This window comes from Antedon bifida, chromosome 3 (assembly GCF_963402885.1).
Source record: "Antedon bifida chromosome 3, ecAntBifi1.1, whole genome shotgun sequence".
In the NCBI taxonomy this organism is placed as follows: domain Eukaryota; kingdom Metazoa; phylum Echinodermata; class Crinoidea; order Comatulida; family Antedonidae; genus Antedon; species Antedon bifida.
Genome location: NC_136228.1, coordinates 7,751,684 through 7,774,459, shown reverse-complemented (window position 1 = coordinate 7,774,459; position 22,776 = coordinate 7,751,684). Strand labels below are relative to the sequence as shown.

At 34.2% G+C, this 22,776-nt stretch overlaps 1 protein-coding gene across 1 annotated transcript in view; it reads right to left on the bottom strand.

Moving 5' to 3' along the window:
• Window positions 1-3,446: 3,446 nt before the first annotated feature.
• The window catches only part of LOC144838530 (laminin subunit gamma-1-like), a 33,660-nt gene continuing 14,330 nt past the window's right edge, over window positions 3,447-22,776 (bottom strand). Inside the window, exons 5-28 of the mRNA XM_078693932.1 lie at window positions 20,468-20,656; window positions 19,260-19,377; window positions 18,586-18,693; window positions 17,985-18,121; window positions 15,846-15,968; window positions 15,187-15,376; window positions 14,491-14,603; window positions 13,926-14,159; window positions 13,148-13,333; window positions 12,925-13,054; window positions 12,561-12,673; window positions 12,160-12,447; window positions 11,140-11,277; window positions 10,611-10,802; window positions 10,179-10,286; window positions 9,228-9,408; window positions 8,646-8,780; window positions 7,966-8,140; window positions 7,563-7,685; window positions 7,244-7,358; window positions 6,729-6,928; window positions 6,143-6,301; window positions 5,677-5,776; window positions 3,447-5,561 (exon numbers count right to left, since the gene is read on the bottom strand). Of these exons, the coding sequence (XP_078550058.1) occupies window positions 5,293-5,561; window positions 5,677-5,776; window positions 6,143-6,301; window positions 6,729-6,928; window positions 7,244-7,358; window positions 7,563-7,685; window positions 7,966-8,140; window positions 8,646-8,780; window positions 9,228-9,408; window positions 10,179-10,286; window positions 10,611-10,802; window positions 11,140-11,277; window positions 12,160-12,447; window positions 12,561-12,673; window positions 12,925-13,054; window positions 13,148-13,333; window positions 13,926-14,159; window positions 14,491-14,603; window positions 15,187-15,376; window positions 15,846-15,968; window positions 17,985-18,121; window positions 18,586-18,693; window positions 19,260-19,377; window positions 20,468-20,656 (3,824 nt within the window). The 3' untranslated portion in view covers window positions 3,447-5,292. The remainder of the gene's footprint in view (window positions 5,562-5,676; window positions 5,777-6,142; window positions 6,302-6,728; window positions 6,929-7,243; window positions 7,359-7,562; window positions 7,686-7,965; window positions 8,141-8,645; window positions 8,781-9,227; window positions 9,409-10,178; window positions 10,287-10,610; window positions 10,803-11,139; window positions 11,278-12,159; window positions 12,448-12,560; window positions 12,674-12,924; window positions 13,055-13,147; window positions 13,334-13,925; window positions 14,160-14,490; window positions 14,604-15,186; window positions 15,377-15,845; window positions 15,969-17,984; window positions 18,122-18,585; window positions 18,694-19,259; window positions 19,378-20,467; window positions 20,657-22,776) is intronic.

Here is a 22,776-nt window from a genome sequence, read left to right as displayed (position 1 = left end):
TCGAATATTGACCAAATACAGACCATTCAAAATAGAGCACTTCGCATTATCCTTAAAGTTCATCCTCTCACACCACGAACTAACATTTACAACACCTTAAATCTTCATACAGTCCAAGATCGCATGCATCTACAACTGGGCTGCCTTGCCTACAGGTCTGTAAATGGTCTTGCTCCGGAATACCTTGCCCTGCGTCTTGCCAGAATTCCAAATCATCGATGTACCCAAATAATTTTAAGTCTGCTCTAAAAAAATATTTAATCCCAAAAGAAAAAACTCAACGTTTTGTATAGTATTGTAGGCTATATTTTTGTATTTAAGTACATATATAATTATTATATATTTAAATTTTTTTAACATAGTTTATCCGTTTTTTCATATATGTTTTTGACTGTCTGCATATGCTGTTTAGGGTCACTCTCACAAAATAAGGTTTAATAAAAAAATAAAATAGAAATAAAGTCACTAAATTTTAATATCTTTTCGTATGTTAATACAATGTGCTCAAGTGGACCCAATTTGGCCCCAGTGGAGCACAGTGATATAAAATAGAAATAAAGTCACTAAATTTTAATATCTTTTCGTATAAAACACTGTGCTCAAGTGGACACAATTTGGTACCAGTGGAGCAGTGATATAAAATAGAAATAAAGTCACTAATAATAATGAATATTGTTTTTCTTTTATTTTGAAAGAGAGATATTTTGAGGATTGTAAATGTCAAGTGGAACTTTTTTGTAAATCAGAAACAAAGTTGCATGGCATTATTTTCCATTAAATAGACTGCCATAAAACCTCGAAAAGAAGCCCATGTGCTCCTTCATTTTTAGTACTCTTGGGTGGGCTTCTTTTCCACATGGAGTTCTTTTCGAGATTACTTTTGCAAACTAAACGAGGGGAACTGCTAACTTCCCGCCCGGAAAATATTTTATTTACATGATTTGAAAAATCTTCTAATGTAAATAATTAATAGCATCAAAATTTAACAGTGTGGCGTGTTGACCGCGAATGACTAACATACCATCTTTACCATAATACACCTGCACAGACTCATTTGCATAACAACGCACGCACATACCAAACTGTTTAAAATAGAGCTACAAGGTACCCGAAAATGACATCTATTATGTTTTTAAACAACATGCATAAGAATCTTCAGTACCCCACGATGCTTGGGGCTGAGCAAAGACAATTTTGAAAAAAAGAGCTGTATACAGTTAGGTTCCCGCCCGAAAAAATGGCGTTACATTATTTGAATAAAACAAACTATATAAGACTCACCAGGACAATATATGAGCTTGTCCCCGGAAAGTGCACCTATTCATTGAAATATAAAATTAAATATTAAGTCTCCAGTACTAGCCCATCCATGGTTGAGGCAGAGCAATGAAAATAGAGCCCAGAAATGCACTTACTTATACTTATTACTATAGTCACCTATGATAATTATGATAATGTTAAAATTTCAACTATCCAGATGCGACTTCAACATTTTAGGTGGGGTTTTCTACTTTAACTTCGTATATGCCTATGGCCTAGCCCGGCGGCGAATTAGTCTAAGCTTCGAAATTGGTCTGGAAATCGGCATCTTTGCAAATGTTCTATATTTGATCTTATTTCACTCTCCATTAACCCTATGCAAAAACCATCGGAGACTATCTGGATTTATTCTTGGACGGTGCGGCCATAGACACCAACTACTACGAAGAATCGGACATTTCGCTACCAATGTTGCAACATTGATTAACAAAATCAAAATTTAACAGTGGGGCGCGTTAACCGCGAATGACTAACAATACCATCTTTCCCACTACACCTGCACAAACTCATTTGTATAACAACGAACGGCATACCAAACTATGATGAGAGATACATTCTCTTCTCAACGCGTAACGAAGATAATTAATTCCTTTTTTTACATTAAAATTGAGGCCGCTAAACATAAAATTTACGAGATCAAATACATGAACGAAATGAAAGCTGAGTCCCCGGAAATTATGAAACGAAATATAAAAGTCTTCAGGACCAGCCATACAATGGTAATTGTTTCCCAAGTGCGAGACATGCAATGCACGCGGCCGTGACGGTAATTCAACAAAACAAAATTATGAAATACAAACAGAGCTAGCACACAAAAGCCTACTTACTAATTTTAATAGTCTATAATTTAGAAAACAATTAGATTTATCATATCACCTTTGATAATTATAATGTTAAATTTCAACTATCCAGATGCGAATTTTAGGTTGGGTTTTAAAAAAACTCGACTTCATAATTATATGCTTCAATTTCGAAGAGCTGCTTTTATTCACAACATATTAGTAGGCCTACAATACAATTATCTTGCATGAAACGGATATTTAAAAATACACTATAATGTGTAACGGTAGAATTACAATTCTAATGTAAAAGATTAACAAAATAAAAATTGAAGTGTTGTGTGTTGATCGCGAATGACTAACAATACCGTCTTTCCTACAGCACATGTGCACACTCATTTGCATAACAAACGCACGGCATACCAAACTACGATGAGATAAATTAATTCTCTTCTAAACACGTAACGAAGAGAATTAATTCCCTTTTTTTACATTAAAATAAATTGAGGGCGCTAAACATAAAATTTAAACCATCAAAGCAGTTTGCATGAGCCAAAAAAAAAAAAAAAGATGGTAAATGTGCTCTCCCTGCCTCAGCACTAAGGCCCTGCCACAGCCTTTTGGGGTCGTTTCCACCACATCACCAGATGCATTGATGTTGTCGCCTCATGATGTGTGGTGGAAAGGGGGACGTATGATCTGTGAACCCCAAACACAGTGGCTCGCATAGCCTTAACTCTATTCCACCGACCAGCGTGGGAATCGAACCCACGACATACGTGTTGTTAACACGACGCTCAGACGACTGAGCTAACTGATCATTTTGATTTTAGAAAGGTTAATAGGATATTTATGACGTAATGATGAATTACGTAATACACGTATAAATAGACTATTATCAGCTTTTCAGTCATGTACTTGGTGGTGTAACGGGTAATGCTCAGTTTTGAGTGCTATCGGCTGGGGTTCAAACCTCGACGGATATTTTTTTTTTTTTTTTAATATTGTTTTTTTTTTTAAATACAGATATGTGACACTGTATTGTCGAACATGTATGGTACCATACCGGTAGGTATTCAAATATGCTTAATATGAAAAGATATTAAAATTCAGTGACTTATTTCTATTTTATATCACTGTGCTCCACTGATAAAGGCATATATGGCGCTCCGTAGAAGTAGAGAATGCTCGATCGCCGAAATGACGCTCTGAATATACCTCCTTTTTTAATGAAAAACTGAAGAGCGCCACCAGACTTTCTAAAACTTTTAGCAGCAATAAAGCTTTGTGTACTAGATCGCGAACAAGTTATAAACAAACAAACAAAAATAAAACAAAAAAAAAACATATTGTGAGGTGATTGTTTATTAAATATGGTACAATTATTAAAAACAAAATGTGAATTTGCATATATTAAAAAGAACCTATTGGAAGTAAAAGATAATATCTATACTATTTCTGAAATAATATATCATCAAATAATCAAATTTGAATACTGTATATTAAAATACATCTGGAAAATCTATGCAAATTACTCAAATTAAAATATGAACCCATTGACAAAATCAATTGAGCGTATCATCTGTAATGGCTAAATAAAATGCTATATAAAAAGCGCATGATATTGTGAAAAACCCACAATTAAGAAATAATCTTTATGAAAGTCAATAATATGCAAATTTATGCAAATGAAAACATTAAAAACTGTACAATAGGGAGAGGTATAAAAATACAATAGCTACAATGGAATATAAACTTACTTCTAAAACACTACTGGATAAAACTATAACATTCAATACAGTCGCTGGTTACGGAAATTCGGTAACATACTAATGTATGCCACCAAGTGAGGAGGTATCAACTAGTTGGTATATTGGACTGGAAAATTAGGTATAATAGTTGGTATTCTGGACTTTTGGATTGCAATAGAGCATTTCAACCATCTTCAAATTTTGTAATCACAAATTCTTCCAGGACATTACCATGTTTAAGAATTTGGCGTTATTTTGCACATAATCAATCTGTTGAATACGACACAGTTTAGTGTGTAAACAGAAGTAGATGAATCCTGTTGCCTTTATTCAGTTACTCTACATCACAAGTTAACATTATTAAGGATAGAGTAGTACAATGCTTAAAGGACTTCAAGTTGATTAAGTTTGTAAGCATTTGCACTGAGTGCAACGCTCGTAATAATGCATAACTGATAGGGACAGAATTCATAAGGAAACATGAAACTATACCACTATTGAACACAGCAGAAAGATATATGCAGTGAATGATGATATATATTAGCACCAAGATAGAATCATCCCTAAATTCCCAACCAATAATCTAAGTTCACTTTAATATCTCTTTCACATCACATATCAAAGTTAAAACACATCGGGGCACACACCATAACAAACGCATATGTCCACACCTCTGTGTTAAACTCCAAAGCGATGTGAAAAGGCTATATGTATCTGGTAGAAAGATTTTTTTTTACTTATAAAATTAGCACCACTATCATTTACAGATCCTCTAAATTACCAACATTATATTTTACTATAAGTGTTTATTTATAACTTACTTATCTAAATTTATAAAAAGTGATTGTAATAATGGACAAATGTTTATTGAAAATGCAGCACTTTTGTAACAATACTCCTTCACTTCAAGCATATCAACATGACGACAACTTGTGATAAATGTCGGAATATGGCGAAATTTTAAGAAAAACTTTGGTAGCTGGTTGATTACTCACATAAACACCATAAATCCATTGTGCGATATTAATATTTTGAAAGAATAACCTGTTTAATAATTTTGATTATAACTCCTTAACTTAAAAAATATTATACCATAATAACTACCAACAACCAAAGCTTTTTGTTGTGTATTTGGCAAAACATTAAAATGCTTCAAACTCATAAGAACTTAATTTCAACTATTTACACCAATGCCGATAAAAAACGAGACAAGCATTGGGAATTTTAAAACAATATAAAATATGAAACTAAAGCCTAACTCTGGCCTAACAATGATAAATAATATAAAAGACAATTGTGTTTTATTTCTTTAAAATTTGGCAAAATATAACCATATAATGAGCTGCACTACAATCAACTACTTTTCAAAAGATATTTTCGGGCGACATTATGTCACATGAAATTGCAACGCATTTGAATATCAGAAATGCAAATAACTATTATTAAGGATTTGGTACAACTTCAATACGAACTTTATTATAGCAATCACTCGGAAGAGAATCTCGGATATCCTCAATATTTCGAACATCTGCCTCTAGTTGCGCGATATCTATTTCGTACTCGTTAAGCCATTTTTTTTGCTCCACGTTGCGGGCTTCTAGCGTATTGATCTTGGTGTCCAGTTGAAGGTCAAGTAGAAGCGTTCTATTCAGACCGATTAGTTCTTGCTCCAATTCCTCCAAACGTCTAAAGTCTAGATCACCAAGCTGGCCTGCAATTGGTCAAAATATCTGGTTATCTTTAATCAAATTTGCATAATATTTATTTAGAACAGATACCAGTACTCTCACAAAGGCACGTAAAAGTTTGAAATTTGAGATACGTACCAATATTTTCAAGTAGCGCCGCTAGAAGTTCTTGAGCGTCCTCTAGACTGGACTTTGCCATCTTGGTAGTCGCCTCTGCACTGTTAGCTTTAGCAAGGGCCTGTGAAAATGCAAAAATTACATTAAAGTACTTTCCGTGTGTCATAAATGATAATGTCTGGTGTCACATGATTGTCTTTGAGATTTCAGACTACCATAACATAATGATTAGAAATTTGTATATATTGTTTTAGTTCCAATGAACCACTACTTTTTAGAATTTAAGGAACTTACAATGTTTCAAATTAAATTGGTCTAGGTAAAATAAAAACTGATGTAGAATTTTAAGAAAATAACATAAGACAAAACTTAAATATTACAAAAAAGGAAAAAAGTGTGCATAAGGAGGCTAAAATAGGTTTGAAAAGGTTTAAAGAAATCTGATAGGACACCTAAAATAAAAATAAAATGCATTGTTGACACTTACTTCAGCAGCTAGTTGTTCGTCAGAATCTGCTTGATCTTCCAGTGCCTTTAATTGATCTTTGACCTCTTGTACTTCTCCCTCTAGTCGTACTGCCGTACCTTGAAGATCTAATGCTTCGTAAAACGTTTGGTTTGCCTCATCTTTTATTTTCTTTGCTTCCTATTGCAAAAAATATACATAAGTTGAATAGCTGACCTGACCTGACACACATTTACCTGTCTTCTATGAAACAACATACATTACAATATATAGTGTAAAGGGAGGTCACATAATACAACAACACATGATACAAGTATAATAACAGTAATATTTAAAGATAAATTTTCATCCTGAAAAAATAATTTTTTTAATGTTTTTGTTGAATATGCCATTTATTTTTTTCATTTCATAAGTGAAGACATTATTTTTTGGTTTTTTTTCACGGAACTTTATTAAAGCTGCAAAATGTTTTTTTTTAAATCATCTTCATTGTTCATTTTGGAGGAAAATACATAATATCACAAATAAAATTATTCAGATACAGATTCATGGGCTAACATGAAACATTGCTGATTATTAAAAATGGAAAACAAACAATGGTACATACTTCTGAAGCCATTGTGGCAATGTCGAGTGCTTCATCCGCAATCTTTCTTGCATTAATCGCATCCTCTTTCGCAGCATCAACAGCTGCCTTGGCATCATTTGCGGTATTGTTTGCTTCGCTGATGGTTTGCTCAATGTCTGGTAACTCAAGTAGAGCAACTTCTGCGTCTTTCTTACTGGCTTCAACTTGGTCATCAAAAACTTTAAAACAACACTTACTTCAATCAATCTCATTTATTTTATATTAAGAATTACAACATACTCCTATTAAAGTTTGGCTCCCACTCAAACACAGGACAATGAAGTAGGCTCAATGCAAGTGAGTTAACCAATCACAAGCCACAGTACCGATTATGTATCACATCGTGATTGGTCCCTGAATAGGGCTGCAGTATATCATGAATAGGGGTGTCACAAAGGAGGGGTTTTACTGTAATACAAAAGTTGCCCTACATTTTGCGCTAGGCAGAATTATGTTCTTTTATATTTTTTTATGATTTTTACAGTATTACCAACCTTTCAGGGTATCTCTTGTCTGTTCAGCATCTTCTAGGGCTTTATCCGCATCTTTCTTAGCTTGTTCTGCATCAGCTTTGTGGCTATCAACAGTGGCCAAGAGTCTATCTGTTTCCTGTAATGAAATGAATACTATGTTATATAAATATATTTATTGCTACGGCCCATTTTAATTTCTATTAACAGTGTCAATATGTATTGGTTGAGTGCCTCTCCACTCAGCCTATGAGAACATGCATAACATGGACACTGGGTGTGCATTCCTATCTGGTCTCAAATATATAAAACATGCTATTAATATAGAAAAAAATTTAAAAACCTGTTGTAGTCGTCTCTTTTCATCCAATAGACCTCTTCCTTCTTTTGATTTTTCTTCTACATCAGTCAACAACATCTGGTTATCATTAATCAATGCATTAGCTTCATCTTGTATTCTCTTGGCCTACAAAAAATACAATTTATGAATTTAAAATTCAAAGAGAGAAATGTTTCGCACCATGCTTTTAGGCAGTTATATTCAAGTGGATGAAGCATTAGGAAAATGTATCATATAAATATATATCTCTAGTACTAAGGCGGAAAAAATTGGCTTTACCATTCCTGGCAAAGGTACATTCACATTTGTGGAAGACAGCAGCATTTTGTTGAATAATGGAAAATCATATTAAAGAATTCAAAGGGGTGAAACATAAGTATGAATGCAGCTCTGGTTTATTAAATACCTCAGCAATGATGTCTGTAGCATTTTTCGACATGGCGTCAGTGTCATAGGATGGAAGTGATTTCTGCGCTTCGTTTAGCAGGTTAGTGCTCTCGTCGTGAGCATCCTGGGCACTCATCAATGCTTCTGAAGCAACACGTTCTGCCTCGTCAGCTAACGATTCAACATCAGTATACCTGAAAAACAAATTATTTTGGTTTAGAAGGAAAGTAAAAGCTCTGTACAATGGTCATGCATATATACACATATTGTCAGCAACACCACGAAGAGACACTAATCGTGCAGCTGTTTGATATAAACGAGCGTTTTGCGGAAAAAAAATGTGGTTTAGTAGAGAGTTTCATATGCCTGTAAAGCTAGACAATAAAGCCAAAGGTGTCAATTTATTGTAATCTTGTTAATAAATGAACTAGTATGTTAAGGCTAAACATAATTGTCTTGTGTGAAAATGCGAAATCCATTTCACACACGTAATGTCTTTCCACGTTAGTATTACTCTGTGGCGTCACCGACAATTTATCTGTATTGTCATATATCTACCAAAACATTCAAACTATAATAATTGGAGTAGAAATGGTAGCTATCACAACACTAATTAGTGTGTAGGGAGAAGAAGGGTGTTGTGTTGGAGCCGGTATCTTTTCCATTATTGTCATACACCAAATAAAACAAAATGGCTACCTGGTTTCCAAGTCATTGACTTTTGGTTCAATGTAGTCAAGACCTTCAATGCCGTTCACCACATCCAAAGCATCATTTGACGTTTTAAGGGCTTCATCTGCCGTTATTGCGATTGCATCTGCACTATTTTCTAACCTATTATGAAACAAACAAAGCTATGATATAAAACAGTGTCTAATATCTTAGGAGGGCGTATTTTTTGAGTTATGTTCTCTCCCCTCAGAGGGAAAAAGACCTGTGTAGGTAAGCTAGGAACAAAATTACACAAACTTGATCCTAAACTTCTAGCTATAAATTGTGATTACGATTAATTTGTGATTACGATTAATTTACAAGAACTTGAAATGCTTGGTTCCCACTAGAGTGAGTAATTGATTTGACCAATCACAAGCGATGGATTATTCAAACTGTCGGTCGTCATTGGTCAACTTGCTTATGTTGCGTTTACGTCCTTGTGTTACGTCCTAGTGGGAACCAAGCTTATACAAGATTAATCATACGGATATCTATATTCATCACGGTGGTGTTATGTTTAGAAATAGATAAATCTAATCCACTGGATTATTAATTGAGCAAACATACCGATCAGCAGCAGCAGTGGCTCTGAATGTGAGTTCTTTCATTTCACGTTGTTGCGCCGTACTGTTCTCGTTGGCTTGACGCAACTTTTCAATTTCCTTATCACCTTCGGTTTTCAAGTAATCCTTTGCAGCGTTTAATGTTGCTTCTGCCCGATTTAGGATGTCTATTGTTTGTGAGATTGCTGTAAAAAGCAAAACATTAATAAATTATTCATATTTAGAAGAAGCTTTGTTTCGTTTTGTTTATTTTCCACTAATTTAAATGCATTTAAATAAACAAAAGTATACAGTGTATGGGTCTAAGGAGGTCACAGTAAATTCATTGAACTTTAAGTCAAGACCCCCGTATCAGTAAAATAAAGTTCCCACCTGTCCGACTCAAATTTTGATGAAATTGCATATACCAATTTCTAAGAACCATGGCCTGGCGTCAATATCTCGGAAACTACATATCGTATGAGACTAATTTTCTTTGTGGGTCGGTTTTTCACATAGTGGATCATATTTGTGGAATTTCGTCAAAATCAGTCAGGTGGGGAGCTCTAGTTGATTTGATACGTAATAAATTGTTCATATGATGATAAATCAATGAGATAACCACTTGTTTTAAGAGTTCTTTCACACCTGTTCCAGCATGGTTCCAGTCCGGCGCCGGCAAACAAAATCAAATGTCAATGTTTCGTTTTCATGACACTCCACATGGCTATGTGTCAATCAATATGCACGTAGCTGCGTGAAAACAAAACATTGACGTTCATTTGATTTGCCAGCGCCAGACCGGAACCGTGCTGTGCTGGAACCAGGTGTGAAAGAGGGGTGGTTTTCGCTTGTATTCTCTAAAAACTTCACGTCACAATATTGGAATCATTTTAATTTTTGTATGACTCATAGGGCACAAATTTCAAAAATTAACTAGAAAACAATTGGGTATATATTATTATTCTATTCTTACCTCCCTGAGCACTGTTGGTATCTTCATCAGCCTGGTTTTTGTTTCCTTCAATACGTTCAAGTTGCTCTCTAAGCTGCGCAATGGCCTCTTCTATCCCAGAAATATCAACTACAAATAATAAATAAAAAATAATTCAATCATCTGTGTTATCACTTGTCATTAATGAAATTGAACCAATTTATTAATGACGTTCCATTGAAAACTTTAAAATTAGTTCAACAGTAAAAAATCACATTTATATGGCCATCATTTTGAATTATACAGATTATTATGCGATCCTTGTTTCGGTTTCTGAGAAATTGAAATAGTATGGGACAGGCAACATATACTGCGTGGTGTTATTTACTTCACTATAGATGACTTAAATGAACTCTAAATTCAACTTTACGATTAGGTTAGGCCAACATTTGAACGACAACTCCCGGATATTACCTGGGGCTTCCAGTTGTCTGGCATCTTCCAAGACCTTTTTCACTTCTTCGTCTAATTCCTTTAACCTCCTTTCAAATTCTTTATCATTGACCTCTGTAGGGTCAACCGTGCTAATCAGTTTTCGCAACGTTTCCATGGCCTCTTCATGTTCTTTGACCTTATCAGCAACCAAGTTGTAACACTCTGGACAATCTATATTTAGAAACCAAGAAATATTATTGATTAATGAAAGTTACCAAGAATACTACTGTGTTTTGAGAGTAATTTTCATTGACTTCCCAGACAGATAGGATGATGGGATAATCAGTACTAGGTCAGGGGTTAAATTTACTTTATCTGTTGACCACTACTCCTGTGGTAAAATCCAGTTGTACTCATCATATTTTCTCTTGGTTCTTAACTACCTTGACTTAAGCATAATTGTTGGTAAATACCAGTCCTGCACATTATAGAATGATTGGGTATTTATGATGATGATCTTGATAATAAAAGTAAACATGACACATAATAGTATCTAACTAATACTTACCAATGCAGCCTTGTGAGATATCATATTTGTTAATCTCGCAACTATCGCATTTTACTCCAAATACTCCTTCCCTACATGCACAGCTGCCCTGTTCAGTACAATTCAGATACAATGAACCTAGGGGGTCACAGCTACAAGCTGGAGGATAAATAAAAGATCCACATCATTTAAGATTTTACATTATTAATCAATGCATAGAAATACAGATTTAACAAAGAAATAAACACCGAATATAACTAGCAGGGCCGTAACCAGGTTTGACGGGGTGGATCGTTTAAGTTGTTTAGTGGAACCATACCCTCGAATTTTGGCCGCAAATAGGTAGGCCTCCTAGCTAGTTGTTGAGTGCGTGAGGAAGTGACCTGTTAAGACGCACCCAAAATTTAGTGGTCAAATTTGCGTGTCAAAGTGCGTCTTGTACACCGACATATACGGTACTTGTAAAATATATTCGTATTTCTTTTGTTTAATGAATTTTTTTTTTTTTTTGTTTAAATTAATTAAATTTATTAAGGCTTGACTAGGCCTGTATGTAGTAAACAATCATAGTATAGTATGCCAGCAAAAAAAAGTGGGAGGAGAAGCGGAACTCTCTGTTCAGCTGGGGGAATCGTACGCTCCCCAATCCCCCCAGGTTACGGGCCTGACTAGATTATTGTGAATGTTATCCACAGTGGCTGTTTAAACTCTTTGCGAAAAAGGTGTACTATAGACATTCTGTGTACACTAGACCTACGGTTTATAGTCTTTATCCGAGAAGACTTGTTCTACAACCAGAACCATGGAGTGCGTGAACCTTGAACCCTTGCTGATGTTATGGCTACGTAATTACGGTTCCAGTGTCCTAATCGTTTTGTTTGTTTCTTTATTTCCATTCACAAAATCATAAATATACATAAATAATCATTACAAAACAAAAGAATGGAAATTTTGAATTTGAAAGGAAAGTGATATGTGATATAATAAGAATATAAAGTGTTCTACTATCTTTAAAGACATTTAAAAAAAAATATATTTTACCATCACATCCTGCTGTTGAGAAACTATAATGGTCATACAGACAAGACCGACAATCTCGGCCATCAACTCCTTGACGACAGTCACACTGTCCCGATATCTGATCGCAACTGTACCTAGTAGAACCTGTTGGTGAACAACCGCACGACTCGCATCCGTTACCACTTGCGATGTTAAAGTAGCCATCATAACACTCGTCACACTTGTCACCAAAGACGTTTGCTTGGCAATGGCAGACTCCATTACGATCACAGGTAAGGTATCCAGAACCATGAACATTGCATTCACAAGCTACAAAATACATGAGTCCAAAAAATTTGTAACATTGGGATATTTTTAAAAAAAATAAAATATTGCAGTAAGTAATAAATTCTAATTTTCTGGCTGGAAAAAATGTCCCTTACGTTGACATTGTCCTTTGGGATCAGCCATGGCATCACCATAGTAACCATCTGCACAGTATTCACAGAAAAATCCAGCTGTGTTGTAGATGCACTTTAAACATTCTCCAGTGGTACTAAAAAAAATGTATTTAATAACGATTTAAAGTTTGCAAAAGAAGAAACCTTTTTAGTAGTTTTACAGGGGGGGGAGGGAAAACATCCATACAAGCTAGGCTAGTTATAGGTTATAAGTTATAGGCCTATTAAAATTACTTCTACTACCATTCTCTAGTTGAAATAGGCACCTCAGGTAAAGGGGGAGTTCTTTTGAACCAATCAACAGTAAAATGATTGGTTATTGGTACAGTATATCGATTTTATTTACCTGTCGCAATTTCCAACGGCATTTGAATCAATGTTACCACTACATGTACACCTATTACAAGGGGACGCAGGGCCGTTATGGCCGGCTGGATCACCATAGTAACCATCAGCGCAAACATCACATCTGTTACCTGTAATTAAATTAATAATCATTAAAAATACATTTACAATTACATTTAAATATTATACTAAAATAAAAATAATTATTTAATTATTATCTTTACCAATATATCCTTCAGGGCAACGGATACAGATCACCTCTCCAAGCGAATCTTGCATGCATTCTGATTGGCCGGGGCAAGGACATGGTAGACAATCTTCACGATTACCGCGGGTAGCAACACCATAGTAACCCTTGGAACATCTCTGGCAATTGTCTCCTTCAGTGTTATCTTCGCAGCGACAAATACCTGAATAGACATTTAATGAAATATTTTAGTTTTAAAAGTAGATGTCTATTCTATACAATACAAGCACCGCTAAACTATTTTAATTAAAAGTACGAGTTGTAAATTTAAAAAAAGGTAGCCTGGAATGTTTGTCTGTATTTATGGTTATAAGAAGTTTTTGTTTATTAGTTTCATTTCTTCATATTTATAGTAGAACACTTTCAGGATTCAATAAAGTGCTCCCTGAAAACGGGTGTCCCAAAACGCGAATTTTCTTTTCGTACATAAGTTGGGACTCCTTATGTGAAAGAAAGCTCAACTACTTCCTAAATATAACTTAACCTAACTCTCTAAATAATCTCTCTCTCTCACTATAAAGTAAAACAAAATTACTCATGTGATTCAAACACCACACATCAACATGCAAAATCCATAGTCTAACCCATTCAACTGCACAGGCTCGTCAGAAAGCGTTTGCATTAGTGAATTGTAGTTAGCTCAATTCTTACGTCACACCTTATGGATATAACTAATGAATATTCATGTTTATTTTATCACGTTTCATGAGGGGTTCCAAACTTATGTACGAAAAAAAATAACAAAATGATCATACCTGAATCAGAATTACATACAGTGGCGTGGTTGTTACACTCGCATGGAACACATCTGGCGAATGGATCACCATAAGGTGGGTCTCTGAAGTAGCCAACAGTACAGGATTCACAAGACTGACCAACATAACCTTTTGGGCAGGTACAAACCTCAACCTGATTTGCTGCATCTCTAGTAGTGAGGACGGATCGACGGACAGTGTCAAGCTGGACATTGTCCAATGTACCAGAATTATCTAGGGGAAAAAAAATCAGAGAATTTCAATAATGTGAACAGTGGAGTTGTGGTTTGGTGGTTATGATGCTTATGGTTATCCTTGGCAATATATAAAAACAAAAAACAAAACAAAATATAGTTACAATGCAATATACTATACAATTTTTTAATCTGTCCACATTAAATTGTATCCTTTACATGGTTTTAAAACACTCAAATGTTGAAGCATTAGGGAGCTCTAAGAAATCATAAACTACAGTAATACCCTTTCACATTGGTTAGCAAAACTGTGGAGTTTGTTGTTCTCAGAATTTGCATGACCAGCAATACAAGATAAACATTTAACCAACCTTGAGTGCCGTATGTCGCACGAATTCGGATGCTTGTCAGGTTAGACATCATGCGCTGGAATCGGAAAGTGTCCAAGGTAGATGTCCATCCATATGATGGGCTCTCGTGCAACCTGAAAGAAAAGGTCTTAGGCTGCTACAGTATCTGTGCTAGAAATCTTCTGACAAAGACATGCGTGACTAAAGCCACTTTAGTACAAGAGAAAAGACATTGGTTACCATATACAAAACATTTCAGCTTTGAAAGGGCAGAATAGGTATATATACAAAAGAGTTTTCTATCTAGAAGAAATCTTTCGTTTCTGGATGGACCACGAATAGTGGATTTTGTCTACGTTCCACAACCACCAGGGTCTGTTTAATTACTGTCTCTTTTTTTTAAAGCTCAGTCTAAACTATCAAAACTCTATGTGTCGCACTTTTTTGACAGTGTAGCTTTACATTCGTAAACAAAAGCAGGCTATTATTAGCTTTCTAATTCTTCAAGCAAATAAAACAAAAAGATGAATGGAATGATTTCCCATTTGTATTCTTAAGGAAGGAGTAAACAGCACAAAGTTTATGAATTTTCTTTTAGCTGCCATTCCACCACATGCTTCTCCTCCGCACTACTTTCAGCTGCCATTCCACCACATACTCCTCCTCCCCCACTACTTTCAGCTGCCATTCCACCACATACTCCTCCATCCTACTAACCTGAAGCTGAAGGTAGTTGAACGCTGAGAAGGTTCAGCATAATCTTCAGCTCTCATTGGTGCAGTGACTCTATAACCAGCTCCTTCAATCACAAGATCCTCAGAAGATAGACGGACATCATCTTGATCAACACGGAGGTCAAATGTTAAATATTGACCATACGAAAATATTTGGTCTCCAAGAAACTCAACTAAATAAGAATAAAAATAAAAGCATGATTTAAAAAAATTGTATTTGTTCTAAAGAATACACATTAAAGCTACTCCTTTGTGATATTCCTATTCAGGAGACGCCCCTATTAAGGGGCACTTTCTCATGAAAAAGGAGAAACATATGTTTTAACACACACTTCTATACAGGGGACCTAAAAAATAATATCTTTTACAGTAGAACCGCTTCTTTGTGGTATCCCAATTCAGGACACTTTCCCATGAAAAATACATAATAATATGTTTTACCACTACAGAGCACCCCTATTCTTGAAACAGATCGTTGGGTTCAGAAGGTGTCGCCTAATATGGATTTTATCGTATTTTAAGCACAAATATTTCTTAAGACATTAAACAAAATTATCAGAGAATAATAATATTTAAACTATATACTAATATACAATTTGGTTGTGATATTTTTGGTTGTCTCAACAAAACAGTAGTACTTACATGGAGCTTGGAAATAGTAAAAGTTATTGGTGTCTGCATATAGTCCAATATTTCCACGGATAGAGTTGAAATTGATTGGTTGTTCATTTCCACCTCGGTCAACTCCTGTCCAACCAGCGCGATCTAGAAAATTTAATATAAATAAAGTCACTATTTCAGAAAACAATGTGTGTGTAAATGCAAGCAGAATAACGTGTGCTGCTGTCTAGTCATGACAAACATGGCGACCATCATTCTCAAATTTTGTTGGTCTCCTAATCCTTTCAGGCCCGTAGCCAGGGGGGTTTTTTGGGGTTCGGGCGAACCCCCCCTTTTGCGCGAACCCCCTTTTACCAGCGAACCCCCCTTGAAAAACAAAGGCCCCCCTTGAAAAACAAAGGCCCCCCTTTCAAAATTAATTATCAATTATAGCAGATTTTTTGGTCATTTTACTTCTATTGACTATGTTTAAATCGATCGAATATACAGAGTGTCCGATGTCAAATTCACTGCTGAGCGTGAGATCGAGAGATTGTTGAGAGATGATGGTTATAAATATGACAGAAAAATGGACTGACCAATCGCGTGCTTCGGCCGGGCTTTTCGGAACGCACAAGATCACGTTCAGTTCAGTTCAATCTTTTTGGGGATTTTTATTTTTTTCCTGGAAATATTTTTCATTAAACCAAAGAATTTCACTGTGTAAACTTGAATAAAAATGGTGCTGAGTTAAATTGGTACGTGTACGTAGGCCTACCGTATATTTCGGTGTATAAGACGCACTTTTGACACGCAAATTTGACCTCTAAATTTTACCCTAATTAATTTAATTACCTACTAATAGTATACTTAAATTAATTAAAAATAGTGTACTACTCTGCAATGTAGGCCTAGCTAGTTACTCACTCCTGTCTAACCACATTGTGGTAACAAGTTGAATTTTTAGTTAAGGTAAGCATTAGATATTCTACCTAGTAGTACTCTCTGAACTCGCGGCATGCAGCATCACAGCGCAACACATTTATGGAAGAGTCCATTAATTACGGTGGTGTCACATTTTAATTACACAATAACTATGTCCCTTGATCACGGTGGTTTATTTTATTACATCTCTATGTCAACAATCACATAATTTTATAATCATGTAGGCAATAGTTCGTATGTCAAGCGATATAAAAGAGTGTGTTGTTATTGTGTTAAGTAGCTTCCCCTAATCTCATAATGTATATGGCCAACAGTGCTGGCCACCAGGCAAGGAGCACATGGTTAGTGCTCTCCTCTCCTCATATTGCTGTAATGCATGCATGGAAATAGGAAAGATTTTCATATAGGCCTACCCAACATGATATTCCTGGTTCATTATCAGCCCAAAAAACTGAACATCATTTGGATTGATTTTATAATGGTCATACACACAATAAGAAGGTATATATTTAAATAATATGAAATTAAAGTTACTTAAATAGACATAGGCTAGCCCTACCCACACAGTGCATCGTAACTGAAAAAATATGGGGATCTCCCTTTTCATTGAACGTTCAGTTGAAGTAGAGACTGATTACGATGTAATAATAAAGGAAATCAAACAAAATTATATCATTTGATTCTAATAAATATGTCTCAAATATCGTTGTTTTATTATTAAAATACCATTGTTTTGATTGTAAAATGTTTAAATTTCGGCCTAGAAATAAGTGCGTCTTATGCATCGACTACATAAAAAATACTAATATTTCAGTCTCCGTTATGGGTGTGTCTTATACACGGGTGCGACTTGTACACCGAAATATACGGTACTATTTGTTTTTTATGTTTATAGGATAAGAAATTTTTAAGGGCCTAATATAATATACTTTTTTGCAACAATAAAGCTGTATTTCATGATCAGTACTACTAACTTCCATAATACTGTACTATATAATTTCTCTGCATAACTCAGATTTTAGTAGGTAAAAAATGTCTCTGTAAGCTGATTAAAACAACCGATCATTGCTCTGAGAGCCAAAGCTTCCAGGGGCCTTCGGCCCCTGGACCCCGTGGACTTGGTGTCAAGAAAACCCCCCTCTGATGCATTCTGGCTACGGGCCTGCCTTTCAATTTGAGACCAGACCCGATGAAATTACATCAGGTTTGTGGAGTGTTAAAATATCAATTCCTTACCTAAAGTGAATCTACTTTCTATTTTAGAGTTTTCATAGCCTGGTATAGATGTACAGTCAGAGGAATGGCCGTGACAGAAGCAGGCTAGACAACCAAACTCATCAGAGCCTTGTAGGTTGAAGAATCCTGGCTTGCACCTAAAAAACATTTTAACGATATCAGTGAAATTTGTCTAGGCTCTCAGGCTCACTAAGGCATAGGATTATGGTTCCATTTGATACTTCTTTTCTGTGGTTTTGATTTCTTAAACTACATTCACATTTTTCTGTTTCATGGAACGGAAGACTGCATCGTTTGTTAAATAATAGAAAATAGATGTCTTCCGTTCTGTGTGAATGTAGTTTTAATTACTTTTCATGAAGAAACATTAATAGTATTGCCATTCACTTCAACAACCATCCACAACTATAAAATCATCAGTTTACATTGTGTTCATTCAGTTAGAAGAATTATTACTTTAACTTTACTTTTGTTTTATAAGGCAAGTGTCATCTGAAACTACAGTACTTTATGGGTTTGTAAAAGGTACATGTTATAATGTGTTACTGTTATCACTTCTTGAATTTATAGCTGTAGTGAACTCTGACCTATTAAACCTCACCTGTCACAGTTGCGACCTTCGACATTCTGCTTACAGGAGCAGTCACCTGAATTAGAATTACAATCTTCCTGGTTGCCCAGGCTACCATCTCCATAACAATTACAAGCCCTGTAAACAATGGGCAATGAAAATAAACAATTAATTGAATAGCAAAAAACTATTTTCGTCATTGTTGAATGTTGATTATTTATATAAACCATATACAGATACAATAAAGTTTGATATATCAGAGTACTGTAAAGAGCAAGCCAAAAATATTTCTTTATGAAAAATATTAATTAAAGATAATATATTATCCCCCTGAAAAAATCATTCTTAAACAATTTTTTGTTGAGTATGCCATGATAATGTGACATAATAGTTATCCACTTTGACCAAAAATTGGATCGAAAACAAATGTATTTACCTGAAAAATGTAATGTAAAGCAACAAATAGTCAAATTGGCTGCCAGCCAATGGGTTTTTGGTTGAATTTAACCATTTATTTTGTCATTTTATAAGTGGAAATGCATTTTGTTTATTTTTCTTGCATTTCTAAAGTGATTTAACATTTATTAACACTACAAAATAACCTAAGTCTGAGTATAATCTTCGTTTTCATGTTTTTTGGGGGACAATACATCATTAAAGTATGATTGTAGAACTATAGTGTTGATATTAGCAACCATTGATACCTGCATCCAGTAATTCCAAAGTCGTAGTAATTAGGCAAACACTGGTCACACCTAAGACCACCCACACCAGGTTTACATACACACTGACCATTAGATGAACATTGTAAATTGAGTGACCCTGTAAAGATGAGATAACACAAATAAACAACCTTAGCCAAATGATTCTTTAAGCTATACTACAGTACTACAATTCACTTACTTTAACCATATGGCACACAATAAGATTCAATATGAACATATACAGCTTTATACCACGTTGAAACGTTCTCGTCAGATCACCGAAGTTAAGCAACATTGGGCCTGGTTAGAGATTGGATGGGAGACCATCTGGGAATATCGGGTGCTGTATATGGAGCTGGGATCCCGTCAGGCATTTGAAATCAACACTGCTGACTCTTATGGCAGTCCCTGCATCTCGTATCTGCCTCAGACGTATTGGCTTATGCCTTTTCTCTGGTCAAGGTGGGCACTGGACGAGAGAAATCCTTGATCAATGTTAGGACCAATCAAGGTACTTTAAACAGTCCTGGCTTTGTTTGTATCAAACCTGTTAGTGGCATTAATTATCGCTGTTGGTTTCGATTGAATAAAATAAAAATGTTAAAAAATAAATGAATTGTTACTGTATTGTTTCTGAAAAACGAAACACAAACTGAACAATCATATTATTAAACATTTAAATGAATACCATCATCTAATCATTAATATTTATATAATCATTTCTCTTCTATGGCACTTTTACCAAGATCAAAGTTCTCCACAAGAACCAATCACTAACAATGTTTTGCTTAATTTGTTTGTTTGTTAATGTTAATTTTTTTTTAATATGCCATCTTAATGTCACATTATAGTTATTCACTTTTAACCAAAAATTGGATAAAAAAAATTATTTACCTGAAAATACAGTAATATTTTTTGAGTTTGAAGCTTATTTGGTCATTTTATAACTGAAAACCTTATTTTTTCGGGGTGATTAATTTTGTTAAAACTACAAAATAGTATATTTAAAATCTGATTTTATTAATCTTTATTGTTCATGTTTTGTGGGGACAATAGAATTCAATTTCATTTATTCATGTTCAAACAGTAAAATATAGTACATGGCTTGATTATTTTCGTTAAAAATTCACATAAAAATAGAGTTAAAAAGGTTACAATTTGGTAAAAACAGATAAAATACAATGATATAGCTTTAAATTATCCCTTACCCACAAGATTACAGCCGCACAGTCTGCATGGCTCTGAAAGCGACGATCGGTAATAATTTTCCTTACATCTGTCGCATTTAGGTCCAGCGGTATTCTGTGTGCAGTCAACGCAAAATCCTCCGTAACCTGTTCTGTCGTACAAATCTTGATTGAACATACAACGGTTCGAGAAACCATTACAGTCGCATACTGAAATAAAACAGTAAATTTTATTAAGAAATACAAAAGTTTATTTTCATATTAAATTGTCAAGCATCAACACAGTTTTCCTTTTACAGCAATCAAGACAAAGTTTTATCCGTCTGTAAATCTTTTGGTTTTGGAAAATTATATAAATAAGCTAAGGTCTTGACAATTTTCAATGTAACTTACAATTCCAACGGTCTTTGTGCCAATACCAGTAACCATTGGCAACAGAAACAAGCAACAAGACGAATAAAGACTTAGTTTTTATATAAGTAAATAGAGCCATGTCCTATTGCGAATGCTCTTTATTACAAAGTCCACAAATCGTAAATCTTCTATCAATCTATGCGATGAGATACTTTATGCAACTATTACAATCCTGTAAATAGTTATACAAATCCTGTTATACAAAAGATTACTTCTGAATGAAGTATTATAAAACGGCGATATCTCATGAAAAACGTTCCACTACTATTTGGTATTCTCTAGAAAAAAAACTAAAAATCAAACTACGTATAGCTTCTTGATTCAAATGAAAAGAAAATGTAAAAATAACAGATAGTCAGAACAGTTGCAGAACAAAATACAGTATTGAGAAATTCACACAGTGAAGTACAGTTAATATCTTTACTTTTCCAATCAAAACCGTAACAAAAGTTCAACTTTATCCAATTTTTTTTAAACGAATAATCCAAATTATTTTCCTCTGTGATCTGAATGCGAATGTCTTCAATGCTCGGCTAACTTTAAAATGAAATATCAAAACAGAAATGCAAGTACTCCAGGTTAAAAATGTGTGTTACCAAAATTTAAATCAAGCAATATTTGAAATATAATACAAAGTTCCTTATAATTAGATTTCCTTCAAATACTTAAATTACTCCCTTGTTAATTGGAAATTTAATAACATTTCAAACTTGGCAAGTAGTAATTTATTATTCAATGAGAAAAGAAAAATACAGACAGAATCCGGGTTTAGTTTAATAGTATTGAACTACAAAATAGTAGAAAGTTTCAAAATCCAAATACAAATTCTTTCCAATACAAATTCAATCCAATACAAATTCAATCCAATACAAATTTAATCCAATACAAATTCAATCCAATACAAATTCAATCCAATACAAATTCAATCCAATACAAATTCAATCCAATAAAAATTCAATCCAATACAAATTCAATCCAATACAAGTTCAATCCAATACAAATTCAATCCAATACATCAATATCTGAAAACAAATGACTTAGCAAGTATAATAGTTAGCCTGTTTCCAAGACTAATATGAAACTTTCCTTGTTAAAACATCCAATATTTGAAATACTGTAGAAAACAAGCAACCAATCTAATCAAATGTAAAAATAGTGATCCAACAAATTTAGACAGCTACTTTCACAGCAGCAAAGTTAGTGCAGTTTTCTCAACATTGATGTAGAATATGTTCTTGTTGTAAGATTATAGAAATGTTCTTGCTGAAGATTATTGGAATTACAGCATTCTTAATTTTAATTCCAACCATTAAATTTAATCTCAATAGCATCAACAAATCTTGAAGAAATTACTGGATAAGAAAATTACAGCAGTTTTCCACTTTTTTTTTCAATGAAAATGTTCAGAAAATCTAGTAAAGTCTAAAACTGGTATAATACACTTGTATGCTGTTAAGCATCTCCAACGCTTTCTTCAAATGCATTCAAGACTTAGCTAAGTATGGAGGTATAAGCTAAGTAAGATGCCTTATCAGTCACTCATTATAGTCTCATCAGGGTACCTAATGGTCAAATGGTCAATTAGAATCTTGTGTCTGTACCTAGCAACCAAATGCTAACTAAATATACTAAAGAGAAATAATGTAAACAATGTCAACATTTACTTGGTTTTTATAAATTAATACAACATTTCTTAAATTCAGATGTTGATACTAGAATACAGTTTTGTTTTAAATATTTATTATTTTTAGTAAATTCTGTACAATGTGATCCATGCTTTTATATGGTTCAGTGTTAGCCTTTGGCTTTAATAATATTATTTAAGAAATAATTTACTATGGGAATAATATATAATCGTTTAATGTATTTAAATTTGTTTTTAAAAATAATATTATATAGGTCATAGGCCATTACTA